The sequence below is a fragment of the Chelmon rostratus genome, chromosome 17 (genome assembly GCF_017976325.1).
Source record: "Chelmon rostratus isolate fCheRos1 chromosome 17, fCheRos1.pri, whole genome shotgun sequence".
NCBI classification, from domain to species: domain Eukaryota; kingdom Metazoa; phylum Chordata; class Actinopteri; order Chaetodontiformes; family Chaetodontidae; genus Chelmon; species Chelmon rostratus.
In genome coordinates, this window is record NC_055674.1 from 18,034,638 (window position 1) to 18,054,677 (window position 20,040).

Below are 20,040 nucleotides of genomic sequence, written 5' to 3' on the forward strand. Positions count from 1 at the left end.
ACAGAGACTCTCACACACTCTTTCCTCCCTCTCACACAAATACATGCACCCTCTCTCACACATGCACTTACACAGTGTGCAGTCGAGCTTACAGATATTATTTTTGCTCCCTCTCAATCACATACATTACCTGCACATGTGCAATTTTTCATCTCCCTCAAACACACACACACACACACACACACACACATACACACGTAGCACACACAGGTAACCGACACTCAATCAGTCCCAGTCTGGTACCTGTTGGGGGACTCTTCCTCTGAAGGAAGCCCAGCAGGGAGCTGAGACAGTTCACTGAGGCTCTCAGCAACAGCTCGTGCTTCTGAGGGGAAAGAGATACACTGAGGTGAAACACGAGAGACGAGACGAGTATACGATAAAAAGCCAAGCGCATCTTCCAGCTCTAAAATGTCATATCACTGCGTCCTGGGAGCCACAGCAGCGTGACACCTGCCTATATGCTCTGACTCTGGCTGAAACCCCCCAACAGATGCATAGGAAACAGACATGGACAACACATACACAGACACCCACAGACACATGCTCACCAATGGACAGAAATGCAGGCAGAAACCAAAAGGACGAACAAGAGAACACCGTAGAGAATGATTGAGTGAGATTTTAATAATGCATGTCTCTCCCACAGAGGCGGTGCTGGTAGTGAACACTACGTAGTGTCCAAAAATACTGAAGTAGGCCAGGCGGGTATATAGACGACACTGGAGAGTTACACCCTAATCCTGAGGCGGAGAGGAGGCAATAGGAGAAGAAAGGAGTCATGAGGATGAGTGGGAGGGGATGAGAGAGCGAGGGAGGTGTAGTGGGTAGGAGTCAGAGATAGGACAGATGAGTAGAGAACAGTTGAGGAAACGGAGATGACAGGAGAGGTTAAAAAGAGAGCAAGCAACAGTGAGGAGAGCAGAGGCAAGAAGTGTGTGAGGAAGCAACGAGAGGAGAGGGACTCAGGAGCCACAGAGCTTCCTAGTGCCACCGAGCCGGAGCATCAAGGGGGGCAGAGAGCAAAACAGAGGAGAGAGGAGGGGAGTATGGAACTGCTACTCATATCAGCTGCTCGGCAGCAGAGCACAGAGCACTGAACCATAGAGCCGGGGCTCAGTTCAGCACTATAGACTTTTACACAGGGAAGAAATGCCAGTGGTGCAGAACCAGAGGCTGGCACGCTGCAGCACAGACTCCGGATAAAAAACGATATCCAATTACCCCAGTTCTCATATTTCATCCAGATTATTTCTAGATCGTCAAACTCAAAAACATAAATATCGCATTTGCAAATGTTAGTTTTTTTCTTTACTTGTCATGAGTGAAGCATTACTAATTAAGTTTAAAGCGGGTATCTGTAACGTTTCTAATTCATTACATCATTATAATAATCATACGGTATAGTAATGGCCAATGTACTGGAGGAGCTACATTTTGCATGCATCAAAATGTTCCGAGCCAAACACTAGCTGGAGCTTTTTCTAGGTTATTTCATTAACCTATTTACATCCATCACAGGCTTCTATACAATCGCCATCGACCTCAGCGACTCTGACACCTTCCCTCTAATTCAAAAATCATTTCACCTCCCATCGCCGGCAAGGGCAACAGCATGCTGATAAATAAGGACATTAGTTTGTCTTTTTGTCCCTAACATACTGTATTCGTGTCTGTCCTGGGCTGTAACGTTTTAATGACCAGGCACAATGACAGTGTGGCAAAACAAATCATTTAGCTATAACCATTGTGCATCTGGATGACCTTTGAGCATCTGTCGATTCAAGAACTCCTTGTTCGTCTAAACTCTAAAATGTACACTGATGTGAGTGGAAATTCAATTTGAATTTTCATGTTTCAGTAAAAAATCTTTTGGCATTCATGAATAAACAGTGTGATAGTGTGATACAAGGCTTTTCATCCAGGTGCCTTGTATCACACTTTTCTTACTATGTCCTACTGTATACATATGTCACGGTCTTGAAAACAGTTCATATTTGAAGTGAGCTGTGTTCAAGATGCATCTATCTTAGTTAAAATGCACAGACACCACTCACACCGGAGCTACTCATGCGTCCTGCAAGCCGTGTGATTCACTGATTCACAATAACATGGCTTCAGCCACACACAAAGATTGCACTCTTATTGTGTGGCCATTAACTGCACCGGTCTCCAAAGCACTGTTGTGATCACACAGAATTACCAGGTTGAAACAACTGTGAAATCAAAGGCCTGTGTGAATATCAGCATATATAGTAGTGCCTATTTTTTGTTAAACAAATGCTGATGCTGTCTCCCGCTGTTGTTATACGCAACCAAAGTCACTACACCAGCTACATGTTATAACATTCTGGAGACATCTGGGATGGCTCTGGATTTGTGTGTCATTCCATTACGCCAACCGCTAAATCAACTTAAATCTATTTTCGACAGCCTTGCTGTTAAGATTTTAAAATGGCTTTGATGTTATCTCTGCTGCATCATAAAGGGTGGAGTGAAAGTAAAGCAAGAGAGGGCAGGCATCGCCGTATCAGCATCTTCACCCACCGCTGTGTGAGCACGTGGGTACAGTATCTGTCTTTTTGAGGATAGATGTGCACAGTGAATATTTTCGTTTTTAATTCTTTGAATCAACATTTCTGCACATATTATTAGTCATGCTGCATTTGCATGTCCACAGAATTGAGAATCATTACATACCTCTGTTCATCTAGCCACCATTAAAAATGTGAAATGTTTAGACTGATTCTTGCAACTGACAAAGGTCTTATGGAATTCAAGTAAATGCTGTGAAATGCAAACAAAAATCAATCACGACGGGAGCTTTCCATTAACGCTGGAACAGCTAGTTTTCCAACCATCACTCCAACAATCACGTAACATCTGATAGCACTCAACCTTTCATTACAACACAGGATTTACTGTGGGTGTTCTGTTACTTCTGCCCTCCACAAACAAGAAATAAAATGTTGCAATGGCAATCCCTGGAGCAGAATCAAATTTAGCTCTTGAAGTAAAATCCATCTTGTGCTTTCGGCAACAACAACTGAGCTATTTGTAGCAATATTTTCAATTTGACTGTATAACTGCTAGCTTAAATGGCCCATATAATGCTAATTTTCAGGTTTATATGTTGATTTAGTGCTATCTTTTTTTTTTATTAAACTCAACAGAAGCAGCATTTCCTTGATACAACTGGTCTAAAATTTAAAGCTTTCCTCATTCATTTCTCAATATTTCAGAGGGAAAACTTATTTTATTGCTGTGTGAGATTAGAAATCTGGAAAATTTAATGTTGGTTGTCAGAATCATTCTGTCGAGTCAAAGTCGATCAATTAAATTTTGATCACTGTTAAGGGGTAAACGCATTATTCAACAGAGCTGATTGTAGCTGCTGAGTAATGCATCCCTCGCTATCGTTCAAAACTAAATGTTTCAGAGAAGGCTCAACCAGCTTTTGTCTTGCAGGGAGCATTTTTCCATACTTTAAGTTTTGGAACTGTGACTGTGACCCCCCCCCCCCCCCCCCCCCCCCCCCCCCCACACACACACACACACACACACACACACACACACACACACAAGGACAAATATATCAATCCCGCCAAGTACAACCTGCAAAAGAAGTCCGCTGAGAGCAGTTGAGAGGCACTGGGCCCCTCTGGAGCCGAGCGGGTACAAGGCGCCGTCCTCGAACCCCAGGGGCCTGGGCCCGACCAAGCCGGGACCACTGCTCACACACACCACCTCTGACGCCAGATCACCGTCAAGTAGAGCCCGCAGCAACCTCAGGTAGCTGACTGGAAAGAGAGAGTGCGAGAGAAGCCAAAGGGAATTAGGAGGAGATGGGATGCCTAACACACAGCAGAGCAGGAGGAAGAGGAGAGAGCAAGCAAATGTGGAGGGCAAGGCCACAGGAGAAATAGGTGCATGGTAGAACAGAAAGGACTAAGTGAGCATACAGAGTGGGAAGTGAAAGTTTGAAATAGAAAAAGATTTTAAAAGCAGGTAGCAGGGGGAATAGAAGCACAGAGGAGAGGCAGAGTAACACTTGAAGAATTGAGGGCAATTCTTGAATTGATATTTGACAGAAAGTGAGGGCAAGAAGTTAAAGATGTCAGTGCCAGCTGTAGAGGCAGCGAGAGACAGGGTTGAAGGAAAGCCAGAAGGACTGAGGGACCAAAGCAGTGATGGAGATAAAGAGAGAGACACGGCCAAAATGATTTCTAAAACACAGTGGGATCCAAACTGAGAGGAGCCAGACATTTGGATTGCACTTATGCCATCTACACTGAGATTAGAGCTCTCTGAGGGAGGGAGGACTCAATTAGTGGCAGAGGAGAGAGAGGAGAAACCTAGCACAGAGACAGAGAGCGATGGAGTGACGGTCGGATGGAAAAAGAGGGGAGATTAAAAAAAAGAAAAAGACAGAAAGGAGGCAGAGTGAGTGAAGGACTGAAGAGGGAGAGACAACGAAAGAGATAGGCGAGCGGGGGGGGGGGGCGATACATCACTGCAACCCTGACAGGCCACTTATCCAGCTGACAGACAGAGATACAGCAGCGGCAGGGATGATCAGTCTCTGAGTGGTGCAGCGGGACGTCGGCCACTTAATATAATGGAAGCGTGTGAAATGCTTGACCGTGGTTTGGTAACCTCCGCTGAGGACAAAACATCGGCGAGCAGTGACTATACCTGTGCAGGAGTACATGTAAACCAGACGGCGGTGAACCTCAGCAGTCCATCTTGAGGTTTACATATTTTGGACGATTGTCTCAATAAGTGCCTGACACTTTGCAGATACATGTTTTGATGTATTTTGGGTTACGCACCACTGTAATGTGTCTGTAATTGCGCTGGAGAGTGTAAAATGCAGTAGCACGAAATTACAGACAGTATGAAGCTGAGAGGAGATTAAGAGAAAACTGGGAGGACAGAAACAAATGGGCTTTCAGCTTCGCACTTGCACTGCTGATGAACGGTTTTGGTATCTGCTGCCTGCAAGGACAGACGTCTTTCAAAATAATCATCAAATAAAAGTGTGTTTGTTATTACCCAGCAACAGATTGTCTGTGTTTCTTTTCTGAAGAAGGAGTTGCTGCACAGCTGCGTCCAGACTCCAACTGATGCTCTTATGGACCTAAAATAATGGAGAAAGAGAGCACGAGAGAACAAGAGAGAGAGGGGAGAATCAGAAGAATAAGATTACACATCTCAACGCAAGTAAGAACGCATTATCTACGCAGTGGAAGCAGAAAGCAGAGAAGAGAGTACACTGTTCTACACCACAACCTTACTGTGATATATATCGCATGAAAACCATGTGGTGTTTTGCATTCTGCGCTCACAACTGAATCTATGCTCCATTTTACTGTATGTTCTGTGTCTTGCCCTTCACTGTGTTGAGCTCTATCCTGACGTTCTGATAAGAGCAAAGCTGAGCTGTACTGTGTACCTGTGCACAGTGAACGCGCTGCAAGGTAATGAGGGAGGACAGGAGTAGATGGCTGCAGCACAGCAGGGCTGATGGAGGAGAGAAGGAGCACGAGGAGGAGGAGGAGGAGGAGGAGGAGGCGGAGAAGACTGTCTGCAGCTGGTCCATCAGTCCAGTGTTGGAGAGCAGCATGGAGACAGCTGGGGAGGAGAAGACACTACGCCATCACACTTTGATGGGATCTGTGCTGTGCTTGTTGGCCTGGGTGACTGTAGGGACGTTCCACAGGCACCAGCCCACAATTACACAGTACGAACACACACAAACACATACTTTCACCTTTCTGTGGCACCTGTGAGGAATTTGGAACAACACAAACTGCTAAATTTGATCAACTTAACGGACGTTTATGCACAATCGCACACACAGGCATGATGCACATATCTTTTGATGTGACTTAAACATACAACGCGAACATTAGGCTGTTGCATCAGCAAAAATTAATCAAATACAAGGTGGAATAAATTGCATAAAACTGGGGTTATATACAGTACACAGGCAGCCAGTCATCTGTAAGTACCAGAAAAACTACAACTACATCTCATTTAGAAATATAATATCATAGATTTTGCCTTAACATAGAGGAATGTGTTACTATTCCTGTCCTCCTCACCACCAGTTGAAACACCATCTAGCCTGAGGCTGAAGTAACGTGCATCAGTACATTCAACACTTGTGATAATGAAGCAGATGGCAAATGCAGGGAGGCTGCTGCAGAAGCAGTGAAAAATGCTATGGGCATAATTAGCTTTGCTTCCCAATGGTACCGCTGCTCTCTGGCCACTGGCCTCATCTTATCAACCGCAAACTCGCTCATTGCTGACCTCTGCTGAGCTTTCTGTTTCTTTTTCAGGTTAATTATTTACTCCCTACTAAAATCAATGCCAATCAAGACGCCACGTCAAATACATGATGTCTTTGGTGAGAGAAGTGTAACATCTCTTAATCCCTCCTGTCGATTGCAGCTGACAGTAAATCATCACATCATTTGTCATATTTGTTAAGTTCATTCTAATTTTGCATTGGCTTTGTAGGATTCAGGGTGTTTTTCTTCTCTCTTCTTATTTTTCTATTATCTGGAAAAAGAAAAAGAAACTGCGTCCTCCCTTCTGAAAATGTGTGTGTCTTTCTGTGTGTGTGAGATCTCTGAAGTTAGTCTCATGACCAAGTCACTGTGTGGGCGTGTGCATGTGTGGTTTTGTCTATGCGTTACGGATATTCAGGTTAGGCAAGGCAACAACACAACCGTGAGCGCTTGTTGTGCTTCTGTGCAAATGTGTGAGAAACTCTCAGATGTGTACAAGTGTCTGAGACAATGTGCAGGACTGAGCCACAGCCTGTGCATCATTATGTAAAGATGTACTGAGGGTGTCAGCCTGTATGCTTATTATTTCCTGTGCCTGGATGCTACATGCTTATCAAGGTCAGTGAAATATAGATGTCAGGAGAGGGAGAGCATAAAACACACACGGACATTTAGAGAGACAGGAGGAAAGTGTGTCTAACCTCTGTCGGAGCAGTGTGCTGGGGACAGACTCAGGCAGCAGTACAGGTAGCTGAGGGCAGGTAGCAGGCTCTCTGTATTGGTAGGCTTCAACCTTCCAGCTATATTACTCACTGACACACACATGCACACACACAAAGTCTGATGGCTTACTTATCATATATTTCATCTGCGGTGCTCTCAAATGCATTTGATAAACATTTTGTTCTCGAAAGACACTGAGACGCGACGTGACAGGCAGATAAAATGGAACACAATGTACCTCAGCATTTACTGCACGTCGGTAAAGGCTGAATTAATCTGATGTGGCAATGAAAATGTCAGAGATTAGGGGCTGAAAAATAAAACTACCAACGCAGAATGAGGTTCCGCTAATAACTAAAAACTAAGTGGTTCAGACAGATGGTAGTCACAGAAGACGGGGAGTGTTGACATCAAGGCAAAAAAGAATTTCACTCCTATCATAATATAATAATTGGCTGACATGTCTAGTTAATGTCTCATCTGCACATGAGCAGCGAGCACTCCTATAAGTTGGTCTGTTGCTGATGATATTAAATCAACAATGAAAGAGGCCTCCACTTAGAGAGGAAGGAATACAGGTGCATGTGGAAGTAGGTGAGATAAACTTAGTCTTAGTGTCAATACTAGATGATGATGCGTCTGTAATGCAGCGTCTAAGTGGCTGTGTGACAACGTTTGTGTGTGGCTGCATTTTTCTGACTCTAATGTCGGGCACCGGTTTGACTATGTAGGGTGATGTAAACAACGCAGGGAGCTGTATGTGTGTGTGTTTATGCTAACAGATGAGGGCTGTGGGGAGGAGAGCTGTGCTCAGTATGACCTGCCAGCAGCACCTTTTGACCTTACCGTGGTAGAGCAGCTTGAAGTGCACTCCGTCCATCTCACTGTAGGAGGATGAGGAAGGTGGGTCACTGGCCTGCGTCATACAGAGCAGCTTCAGCACCAGAGGGAGCGAGTTCACCGCTAAACAAAGACAGGCAGACAACAAAGTAGGACTGTAAACAGAAATGTGAAAAGGAGGCGAGGGAGACAGGCAGATGTACGTATATATATAAAGAAATACGAACAGATTGAAAGTGCTGCGAGGGAGAGAGGAGCTAAACTTAATAAAACAGTCAAGGGAGTGAAGAGTGTGTGTGTGAGAGCGAGACAGAGAGATGAAGGAGTGGTGCGGGTAAGAGACAGCCTCATTACTTAGTCTGAAACCTGATGTTCCCAGAGCAGTTTCAGCAAAGGCAAAAAAGGGGCAATTTTCAGACTGACTCTCTTCAAATAGTGATAAGGATTTTCTTAAACAAGTGATGTTGTCTTGCAGTGGCTTGTTGACTAACAAGAGGTGGTTTTTGCACATAGTTATTACTAAAGAGGAGGCAAGAGGAAGAAGGAGAAGGAGAAGAAGAACATATTAGTCAGAATTATTAAAAATTACCACGAACACTTTAAATAATAAGACCTGCGTCTGAATCCAGAAAGAGTTAAGGGTGAAACAGGCAGAGAAAAAGCAGAGAGGGAGCGTGAAGAGGGAGATGAGGTAAAAGGAGAAAGAGCAGGAGTACGCTGGAAAGAGACTGGAGGAAGATCAGGGAGACCAGGCATCTACACACTTCTTTCACTCCTGTAGTGCATAACATTAAAATATCTCCCCTTAGAGGATGCCGCCGCGTTAGAGGCTAATATGAAGTATATATTAATGCAAATTATAGTGGGCTGAACTGTAACACGTGCGCAGATAACGTTCTGTAATCCCCACAGGGCCTGGGATGAGCAGAAAGCAGGCCGAGGCTAACCACAGCAACAGTTTCGGAATCCCCAGCTGAGCCCTCCGGCGGTGCTCATTAACCTGGTCAGGTAAACAGACATAAAAACACCATCTGGCAGACACCTCCACCAAAAGCACAGTACAGCACCAGATACGCGTGCACGTAGAGCACTGCATGTCTGGGCATTGTACAATTAGACCTGGAGGCATTCATACCCTACCACCTCATTTGGACAAGACAACGGTTGATTTCACGAGAATTAAACCAACACTGAGCACCAAAAATATTTTGAAACGATAAATGCAGACATGTACTGACACCTCAATATTCAGAGGATCTTCACTTACAGATTTGTCAGTGTTTTTAAACAATTTGTCATTTTCAATTTTACAAACTCTGTCAAGGTTTCATCCCCGTCTCCTTTGAATCTGGTTTTATTAGCAGTAATTAACGCCAACATTCATTTACTTTCAGTGAACTTGTTTCCTGGTGACACGATCATGCTGTGTTATTGTTTTACTAAATTGCTTAAAATGTTATCAAATCAATGATTCAGAGGAAACTGTAGTTGAACAGTTTTGCCTTTCAACAGATTGTGTAGCCGTCAGTGAACAGGAAGCAGAGCTCTTCTTTACATTGACATGTATACTGTCTCATATACAGTGATCTAACAAATACTCTACACAACAGGGTGTTAATGAAGTAAATGTTTAAACAAGGTTTGATTTAACCTACCAGTGTCTTCAGAAAGCTGCACTTCCCCTGCTCTCTGCTTAGTTTATGCTGTTTGAATAACTGAATTTCTTACTAATACTATGAAACAAAGCTGACACAAATCTGAGTTACCATCTCTCCAATTTCCTTATAAGCAAACAAAACCACTGCTTGATACCAACCCCGCTCCTCACTCCCCACCGTCTGTGCAGACAAAGGATGTTGAGAGGATTCGTTTTAACGGAGGATTAATGGTTCTTCCCTTCCAACATTAATCAGAAGTGACAGTGCTCTGGGAACTGTTTTGCCATCTCAATCCAATTTAAAAACAACCAGGAGACTTTGTGATTACACTTCAGTTAAAACTAAGTTTACCTGGCAGGGTGGTTCAAAGATGGAGCACCGCCACATGCCACATTTACTATGTTTAAAACAACCAAAATGTGCAACTACTATACAGCAGTATGTGTCAGCGAAGTGAATGAACGCCAATCCAACATGACCTTTCATGCGTTTGCCTGTGAAAAATGTCCTCGAGGAAGACAATGAACACTTGTTCTAACTGAACAGCTATCTACCACTGCATATGTGCAGAATTAAACTGTCTCTTAATGTCACTGTAATCAGCCTGCTTTTAATTCCGCTGTAATAATGAGGTGAATCTGAACACTTGTTAGAACCATCGGAAAGAAAATGCTGCGGGAGCGGATGGCCTGACAAACATAAATCAGCGCAGGTATTCTTCCAAATGATCCAACATGTGAGAATAATTAAACTAAGTGCTCTCCATTATGTTGCAAGCGTAGGTTGTGCCAAATGGAGCTATTAATCCATGCACATTTCTTTATAGATGTTTTACTGCTGTGTATAGCAATTGTTATTTTCCCATCACTTTTTAAATGCCTTACATAAATTATTGACGTACTGAGATCAGGTCGGTGGAGTCGAGGTTGAATTCAGGATTTTTAAGAATTCATAGCTATGATCTGAATTTGAATATACAAATGAGGCATTGAAAGCCTGACACAGAAAAACACCAACACGCACTTCAACACATTAATTACCATGTTCTACAAGTTTGCTTTAAGCATTTTACATGTAGTGGCACTGGTACGCCAATCAAACAATTTTTAATGGCAATTTTCAATCATGTTTTCTTTAATGGAGCATTTTCCCACTGCTGGGCAGAGACACAGGCAGTACTTCCTATTCATTTCACCTGCCCATGTGCTTGGCCCTCAGGTCCTAGAACAAGTAGCAAGACTTGGCACTGAATACTCATATTTCTCATCATCTTTTCATTACGTTTGCACTGGACTCTATTTAGACAAACAGGGATTTTTGGTAAGACATTAAACACTAATTGAGCTGACAAGTTTGCATTATTTAGTTAAATGAAAATTGGTACCTTAGGTATCAAGAAATTAATCCTCACTCCACAGTAATCTTGTGAGTTAAAGTGTAAACTGTTTTCTTCTAAGAAAATGTTTTTTCTCATAAAAAATAATATAAATATGAGGAGATGGGCATCTTGAGAACATAGAGCCTGCTGCTGCTGTCTGAGATTTAATTAAGCAGCTCTTTCACTGTTTGCTGTCATGGTTCATTTGCTCTATTACATGCCACAGGGTAAACCTGTGAGTGTATGTATATGTGTGTGTGTACCATGTGTATGAGCTTCTAAAGTGCAGGGAAGACACAATTTCATTAAAAGCTTTCATTTGTAGGACAAAGCTTTACTATACAAGGCTGAGGCAGAAAACAGACATGTAGAAAACAAAAACACTGTCCGCCGCATCATAAAAAGTAAACTCAGGGGAGTGAACAGCGACATTTACCTCCATCTATCCACTGTAAGTGGCTGTATCTGTGCTTTAATGAGAAATAACGGGGCATCAAGCCAAATCAGTTGGCATTAATCTTGAAACATGACTGTGAGAGGCGACTTCTGTGGAAAATCTTCGCAAAATTTGGTGATTTTCTTTGGTGCGAGGAACTGAAGCAGGGAGTTTCTGCAACGAGTTAACGAGTCAGAACGTTATTTAGGTATAAGTGAAGATTCCTGTGTTTAAATCTGTCTCTGGTGTATGACTACGCTTGAAAAACTGAGAACTGATGATATATTTTAGGTAGAATAAGGAGAGTTGACTCCTTAAAGGGTGTGACATCAGCACAGCAGAGGCCGGTATGCTTTCATAGGTTTCAACGTCTGCAATCAAAAAACAGTTTCATGGCGCACTGAAGCGGTGAAGCGGTGTGACTTTGGTCGGTGTGATTTAAATTAGACGAATCAACAGGTCGGTGCATGTGTCTGCGTGATTATGCATTCCTGTGTGCATGCTCTGGTCAGTGCGGTATTTGGTTCTACATGGATGTGATCACCTCCAACAACTGAGAGGGTGTGGTTCAGACTATAGTTTACTTTCAAAAATACTCTGTTAACAAAACTTGGGATTTCTCATAATATATTCAAAACCCCCTGATTGAGGCACATTAATTTCTAATGAAAGAATCCATTACTGCTTCACCACTGCACTGCAGGTGCATGAAGCTGTCATAAAGGATTAATGCTGTGTGATTCATCTTTGCATCTCCAATGAGCTGCTAGTAGAAGCGTAAACTATAACCCCTGCAGAAATTTTCATGAACACATCGGCTGACTGATTTTGAATTTCAACAGATTCTTAAATTGTAACATTACAATGCGTCAGTTTTCTTCCATTATAATACATCCCATTCATTTCAATAAACTTAAGCCATGGGATAGTTGCCCTATGATTTCCAGGAATATCATGGAAATTATGAAAATGTGGATGCAACTTATAAAAAGGGTTTTTCCCTACCATTATAAGCATTTCTTCATAACGCCTAAGCTGAATGAACAGACACACATACACACACGCACACACAGAGAGTAATGTCAAAGAGGTCCTGACAGATAGAGAGGCAGCGCGCTAGCAAGAGCTCATCACTTCAACAAACTCTCAGAAGTGCAACCACATCAGCAGATGCAAGACCCGAGTTTGTTGAAGAGTTCGTGGCTGTATGCTCGGAGTCAGATATTCTGTTGGAAAAGATGAAAACGCTACGTCCGTTTCTGGTCAAGCTTTGTAAACAAGGAGGAGCGTTCCCCGAATGTAAGAGCAGCCTTACCCGGTGTGTTCGAGCGCATATTGAGGCTCTCCTGATGTTCATTAAAATTGAATATTTTCTTATTGAATAGCTGTAATGTTATTCATCCACCACATCATCAGACACTCTTTTTGATGACAAAATGTGCTTCAATTATAAAACACAGAATTCAGACATATTAAAACTGTAATGAGGAAAAAAATGTGATACAGTAAATCTATATACTCTGTTTCTGTGACTTCATGTCTCTTACCCTGTGCAGTGTGTCCCTGTCCAAACCCATGGCCCATGTTCTCCATACTGAGCCTCTGTAATGTCTGGAGCAGGGCTGACCTAAGCCTGGAACACAAATCAGCCTCGTACTCTGTTTGACCACGCAAGAGAACTTCCAGCACCCCTAGTGCTCGCCCTGCGAGGGGGGCCTCCCTGGTGCAAACCATGTCCTGAGGGACAGACACAAGCACTAGGACAGAGTCATTGAGAACATCGTACATTGCAGGTTAAAACCAATGCGTGTTTTCCATCAACTATGGGACCCAAGTCTTATTACTGTTTAAGGCTTAACAAATAGTTCCACTAGGGTGAAACAATGCTGCACATCGGCCAGCATTTAAAATCTTTAACCCCCTGCTTGTCATTGGTTGATTCTCACCAGGAGTGTCAGTATGACAGCTGGGTACTTCTCTATCAGAGCCAGTAGCTCTGTAGTTTCTGTGTCTGGCTCCTGGTCGTCTGCACGGCTTCCTCTCCTCTCTGTCTTCTCCTGTACATCCGCCTGCACCCAGGAATGAGATCCAACCACCTTTTCATCAACTCTGATTTTGGTTTGCGAGAGTTCAAAGGGAATTAAAAACACACATTCTACTGCAGCCTATCTCAAACTCTGTTGGAGTTAACATTAATTAGTGAAACGTGCTGGAGTTAAACAAGTTACATTTGTTCAGAATCAATCAGTCGGAAAAAAAAAAGTTCGATAATTTATTGACAAATACAGTCTGAGATAAAGGTGAAAGGACTGGCCCCTCACCATGGTCTGCTCTCCATCTGTGTGCTGTGTTTGCTTGGTCAGCCAAAGCTCCAAGACCAGGGGCCCAAATTTCCCTGCTAGCTTTGGATAGCGACAGATGAAGTGGAGGAGTGCAGGATGGTGAATGTAGAGCGAAGAGAAGCTTTGGCAGGAGGAGAGAGCCTTGCTGATGCAGTTAAAAGGAGCCTTGAGTAGGTTGGTAAAGAAAGATTGAAAAAGCTCTGAGATGAGCACAACACACACAAGTTAAAACGTTTGCCGTTTTAAAACAGTTTTCCTCCCAACAAAAACATTAGACTGCTTTATAGCCCACTGAGGCAGAGCCCTCAATCACAGCAGGAAGTCTCCTGTAAGCTATTGCTCTTTTATATTCACAGCCAACATAAAGTATAAACTGTTAAATGCAGGACAAAGCATTGCCTCGTAATGTTCTTTGAACTACAGAGAAGTACGTTATTTTGGGAAAGTGTTATTAGTTCTGTGCAGCTTTGGGAAAAAGGGTGAGTTATAATTAATATTCTTTGCTGCTGAATCATCAACAGCAGAATATGGATTTTCTATCAAAAGATGAATATGAGCTGTCAAACATTCCTTGGCCTCCATATTAATGGTTTCCATATTAAACTGTGCAGCACTCCATCTCCAGTACAGGCTGCTCTCTTTCTCTATGCACTGAAAAAGCATCATGTCGAACACCTTCATCGTGATGAAATCTTGACACCTTAATGTTGCATTGCTTGTAGGTAAACCTGCCTCAGTGAATATCACATGAGTATTATTTTTCACATTGTTAGTATTGTTAAGTTGACTCACTGAGCATAAAATAAAATAGAATATTTAAAACTGACACAGTCTACTTGCCTCACTTTCAATATCACATTTTGGTTAGCATGCAAAGTGATAAACGGTAAAACTGTAAAATAAAAATCATGTTGAACAAAGTATGGAGGTTTACTGAACAGCATAAAACACAGCTGAAACTTTCATGAACCTGATGCTGTCTATCGACTGTGATAGCTCTACACATTACAGAAGGCATTTGGAGTTACCCCGTCAAGGTTGGGGCTCTGGTCCTGTGTCACTGCCAGCAGGTAGAGGGCAGAGCGGAGCACACAGCGAGGCAGGGCACAGCCGCCCTGCTCCTGCACTGAATGCAACAGCCACGCCACACTGGAGAACACTATCTGGTCTGGGAGGAGCCTGGATCACACACACGAACATTCACAACAACGAAGCCATCAATCATATTGTGATTATTTTGACAGGTGTCGTGAGTGCGATATGAGTCAAGATTTAAGAAGTCCAGTCCAAAACATTATACTGGCATTTCATTTCCACAGGAAAAAAAGAAAAAACCAATGATGACATTTGCTAAGGTCTGTAACAAACAAGCATGGTCCCTTATGTTTGGAGAATATGCAGGCGGGGGCATGTCTGTAGCACTACAACGATTTATAAAGACTATATGCTATAACGTTGCAGCTCCTGCCATTTGGATATTGCACGTGGCCACATTGTGATTTTGATAATATTTCGATTAAATCTACTCAGGCAGAGATGACATTAATTACAAGTACACATAGATGTGGCCAAACATTTATATTTAAACAGATACAAACCAAAGACACAAATATACCTGAAAAGTCAAACACCTCTCAGCAGACGCGTTTAGTGTGAGGGTAATAAAGCGGACTTACAGTCAGTTAGAATGTATACCAACACACACACACATTCACAGATCCCATCCGAGTACACACAGGCTAAACACACTCAGCCCTCCCATGCTATGTAAATCTCTGGCCACAGCTCCCATTAATCTTGATGAGACCACACCGTGGCGCGGAGAGGCTTTCATCCCCTTCCCTGGGGGTGGGACAATGCATAGCCAAAGTTCCACAGAAGGGCAGGTTAAACTTTCCGAAGAGGCCGACGAATCTCTGAGGTCATAAAATATGGACTTAAAAACACAGGCCGCAGCAGTGTCGCTGGAGCAGGGAGAGAGGGACATGCAAAACAAGCTGGTTTCTTGGTAGAGCTGGGAAATAAATTAATGATGAAAATGTATTATGATATATTGACGCTTGATATCATCTGAGATCTTAGTTATTTCAATAATGTGACACAGCTCAGACGTTACTTTGCTCTCAAGGGCTGCATTACAGCAAAGGGCTGCTTTGTGAAGTTATTAAAATAGTTATTAAACAACAATAAATGTCTCTGTTTGATCATTATATCCACATTAATAATGTAACTTTCCCAAGGTTACTTTAAGTGTCAAATATTTCTGGAAGCACCTATAAAATATTTTCAGGTCGCCGGTATTAAGGAGCTGTTATTTCAGGAGTCAAAATCACCTCACCATACTTACAAGTAATGTACAGAGACGTTTGGTGACATTTCACTCGTAACACTGATTCCCGACAGAGACAGGTAAAACTGAGCTACCAAGAGCTGCTGAGCAGCCACCAAGCCAGGATATTCCTCCTCAAAGACAAGTTTTGCAGTGCAAATGGCTGCTGCTTTGGGAGAACAAAGTCAGTACATCTGGATCACACTGCGCACTCTGCAGCAGTGCCAGGCAAAGGTGCTCAGAATTTCTATCAGCAAAATGCTTTTTACTGATGCTGAAATATTTATTTTAAGTCCACGCATATACCAGCTCAGAACACGAGACCTTTCCAGCACTCAATTTTAAAATTGAACAAAACTTTCCCTTTTTTGTGCATGATTTGTGCATGTCTGCACGTCTGAAATGTGAGTAAGATGGGTAGGTTTATTTTCTGTTGCTTGATGCTATTCTGCGTCGTCAAGGGGACAGTCCAGAATGGGTGAGTGCATGGGTGTATTACCTGTCTCCTTGCTGCAGTGCAAGGTGTAGTATTATCAGCAGACAGTACTGAGTGGCCCTTGGTCCTTTATATTCACACAGCTGGAGCCCTGGGTCCTCGCACAGCAGAGAGGGCCAGTCTGACAGCCGAAAACACAGAGAGGGAAGGTTGTATTGCAGAAGATTCTCTGCCTCCTCAACATCTGGGGGATGAGCAAACAAGTAAAACAGAAACAGGAAGGAAAAGGATTGAGTAATCAATGTTAGAAATGGGAACAGGAGAAAGTAACACAGAGAGGCTGAGAGAGAGAGAAGAAAGCATATGGATGAAGGAGAGCGATGGCTGGAATAAAGTGAAATGCAGCAGAGGAGGCCCTGAGGCCTTGTTTACAAAGGAGCATTACTTGCCAATTTTCTGTTTATGACTAAAGCCAATCCAAAGCTGACGTTTCTGAAAAATAATAAGGGGGGTGAAAATGGGTGGCGTTACACTGATTTCACACTTTACTAATTATCTATGTTCGATCCAAACATACAGCCAGCATTCATCATTAACCAAGCTGTGGATGTCACGGGTGCCTAGATTCAATTTTTATCACATTCACTGAAAAGCCACATTATGTAATACAGCAAAGTTAAAGGGTTTTTTTCATAAATGAGGTCCCTAAAGAATAAGAAGACAAGACGAAAAAAGTATGTGGAATGACGGGTGTATGAAAAGGAACAGCAAGAAGGAAAAAAAGACTGCGAGAGAAAGAGATGGACAGACAGTGTGATACAGCGCTGAGGAGGGCCTCCACCTCTTCATGGACTGGAAGACTGAACGACTCGCACACTGAACAAAGAAAATGATATAAACAATATGACAGAAAATGGCAAGAGAGAAAAAAGACAGAGAAGAGACAAAGGGGAGGGGAGATGTGAAGCACAGCAGGGAATTCAGAATTTTTTCTGAAACAGCTGAAAGAGTAGGACTTTCTGCACCGTCTCCATATCTGGGTTGTCTTCAGGGAACTGGAGAGAGAGGGGAAGAGGGGCGAGGGAAGGCAAGACTGAGAGAGGGAGGAGAAAATGAGATGCAGCTTATAAAGAATGGAAAGAGAACAACACCGAGACGGGGTAGCAGAAAAGAGAAAACGGCAGCCTCTCGCAGGTCTGGAGAAAAAGAGGTTACTTAGGCCTTTAATCGAGGAGCGAGGAAGGAAACACCGCCATGTTCAGTGTATGAGGGAGTCACAATAAGCTGGGGCAGAGCAAAGACAAGAAGGAAAATGAAGGCACAAGGAGATGGCAGACAGGGAGAGGGGTCACTGATGCATGACTACACACAGGCTGTAAAGCAACGGCAGGGTCTGCAGGGACAGAGACCACCAATCAGCCAGAGAGGAAAACCAAGTGAAGAAGGGGAAGGGAGTTAAAGAAATACAGAGCGAGGAGGAGAGATAAATAAAAACAGGAATCAGAGGGGGAGGAGGCCAGCTTGGAGACGGCTTGGGACAGGGAGCGCTGCAGTCCAGAGGGGCCGCTGTGGCGAAAGAGTGACGGATAAAAGGTATTGTTTGGAAAATGAGGAGAGGGACACCAGGCACCGACACAGCCTCCACCTCCAGGGAACCGTCGAGAAGAGAGGCGGGAAGAATGGGAGAATGTTCCACAAGGGAGGACTGGGAGAGACAGGAACACAGCGAAGGACAGGCAGACGAAGAAGATGAGAAGGGAAACAACAGATGGGACAAAGACAACAAACCTACAAAGCCGGCTGCAGTGACATGTCGCCTCCTGCTCAGGTTTTGATCAACAGAAAATAATAAGAGGACAGAGAAGTTTTCTTAAATATCCACACAGCTGTTAAAGAATTATCAGACAACTATACAAAAGCACAAATATACTGTATATATATTACATATATAAATATATGTTGATATTGCATCAGAGTATCAGTGGGGTAAAACAACAAATCTATGTTCTGGTTAACAAAGTTTTAAACAGAGGTAAAAATATAACTTCCTAAATTGTGAATAACTTTATGAACGAGAAAAATAACTCACATAAAATGGAACGGTAAAATTTAAGATGAGAGCACAGGGACATGAAAGAAAGGCTGCAAATGAAACTGAAGCAGATGAAAGTGATGAAAGGGAGGAAGATGTTGACAGACAGAAAAAGGAACAAACAGTAGTCTGGCTCCAAAGAGCTCATTATTCACAGCCACAAACGCACGCACACACACAACCACACACACTCAGCACACAATTCTTACATCTCAAAGAAGTATTTTACTCACATCGCGTCTCCAGGGAGCAAATGCAGTTCCCAACAAAACGTTTTTTTATGTTTTGTTTTAACCTTTCTTTAATAACATTTACTTCAGTCTCACACAATCAGAACCGGTGCCCCTTTAATTGGAAGGGTTATCTGTGTTGTCACAATACGCGCTGACATTTAAGAGACTTAGTATCAGCTCTTTCACACAACAGTCAGCAAGCAAACACCATTCAGTGTTCAATTCAAGGCCATTTCACACATCCAACATGTTTACAGTGCACACATCTGAGTCCATTCCTTTCATTCTGCACAATATGGTGGAGCTATTATATAGTGGCTTTGCAAACATGTTTCTACAATGGCATCATCGGCTTATCTACTGCGTGTGTCTGCCTTGGAGACCCTCCCGGCTGGACAGGCTTTACTTAACAGAACAGGAACAGGGGTGAGAATTTTGCTTACGCTTACTGATGCTGATGTAGTCAATATGAAGAGAAAAGAGAGAGAAGGGCATGCAGCAAAGAGAAACTGAAGATGACCTGAAATGCAACTTTATTTACAACAAGCGGTTTTAGAAAAAAAAAACTTTTCTCTACAAGCTCTCCATTGTCTTTGACTCATCAAATAAATGCCTAATGCATGTCACACAAAGTCAGCTGGATTTAGTTTGTTGAACATGACATTATATGCACAATCACTTAATATATTCAGTTGGGGACGTATTTCAATACCCAACAATACAAATCTCCAGGCCAAAATATTAAATATCAATGACAAATGGTCTGTCACAGGTCTGTCCTGTCTCCACAGGTATGTATTCAGCAGGTGACCCTCTTTACACAAAACAAGTGTTGAACGGCAGCAACAGTGCTGTTCAACACTTCAGCCGTCTCAGCTAACCGGCAGCATGACATAATTGCTTGGAAACTGACAGCAACAACAGGGCTCTGCTGGTGCAGCATGTAGCTCTGCATGTGGTGCAAGTGTTTGTATGCGTATTTGCATACCGTGCTGATAGGAGGCAAAAGCAGGGTCTGACTGGGAAAGCAGACACATGCTGAGTTTCCGTAGAAAGCCACAGCCAGACGCATTTAGATCCGGGTTCCTGAAAGAATTGATAAGGGGGAGAAATAGAGTGAGCGAAAAATAAACATGAAGATAAAGAAAAGACAGCACAAGGTCACAGCAGTGAAGAGTGAACTGTGAGACGCAGGACAGGATGTGCCTTCACTTCATCCTTTCAAATATGAAACACAGGCACGGCAAGGTTCAGTTTCATTACAGCTCAGAGCA

The 20,040-nt window shown here is 43.0% G+C and overlaps 1 protein-coding gene across 1 annotated transcript in view; it reads right to left on the bottom strand.

Moving 5' to 3' along the window:
- The window catches only part of LOC121621277 (meiosis inhibitor protein 1), a 49,814-nt gene that overhangs the window by 6,996 nt on the left and 22,778 nt on the right, over window positions 1-20,040 (bottom strand). Inside the window, exons 17-28 of the mRNA XM_041957687.1 lie at window positions 19,755-19,852; window positions 16,505-16,685; window positions 14,705-14,855; window positions 13,656-13,841; window positions 13,281-13,403; window positions 12,882-13,071; window positions 7,869-7,985; window positions 7,001-7,111; window positions 5,456-5,634; window positions 5,056-5,140; window positions 3,616-3,800; window positions 244-325 (exon numbers count right to left, since the gene is read on the bottom strand). Of these exons, the coding sequence (XP_041813621.1) occupies window positions 244-325; window positions 3,616-3,800; window positions 5,056-5,140; window positions 5,456-5,634; window positions 7,001-7,111; window positions 7,869-7,985; window positions 12,882-13,071; window positions 13,281-13,403; window positions 13,656-13,841; window positions 14,705-14,855; window positions 16,505-16,685; window positions 19,755-19,852 (1,688 nt within the window). The remainder of the gene's footprint in view (window positions 1-243; window positions 326-3,615; window positions 3,801-5,055; window positions 5,141-5,455; window positions 5,635-7,000; window positions 7,112-7,868; window positions 7,986-12,881; window positions 13,072-13,280; window positions 13,404-13,655; window positions 13,842-14,704; window positions 14,856-16,504; window positions 16,686-19,754; window positions 19,853-20,040) is intronic.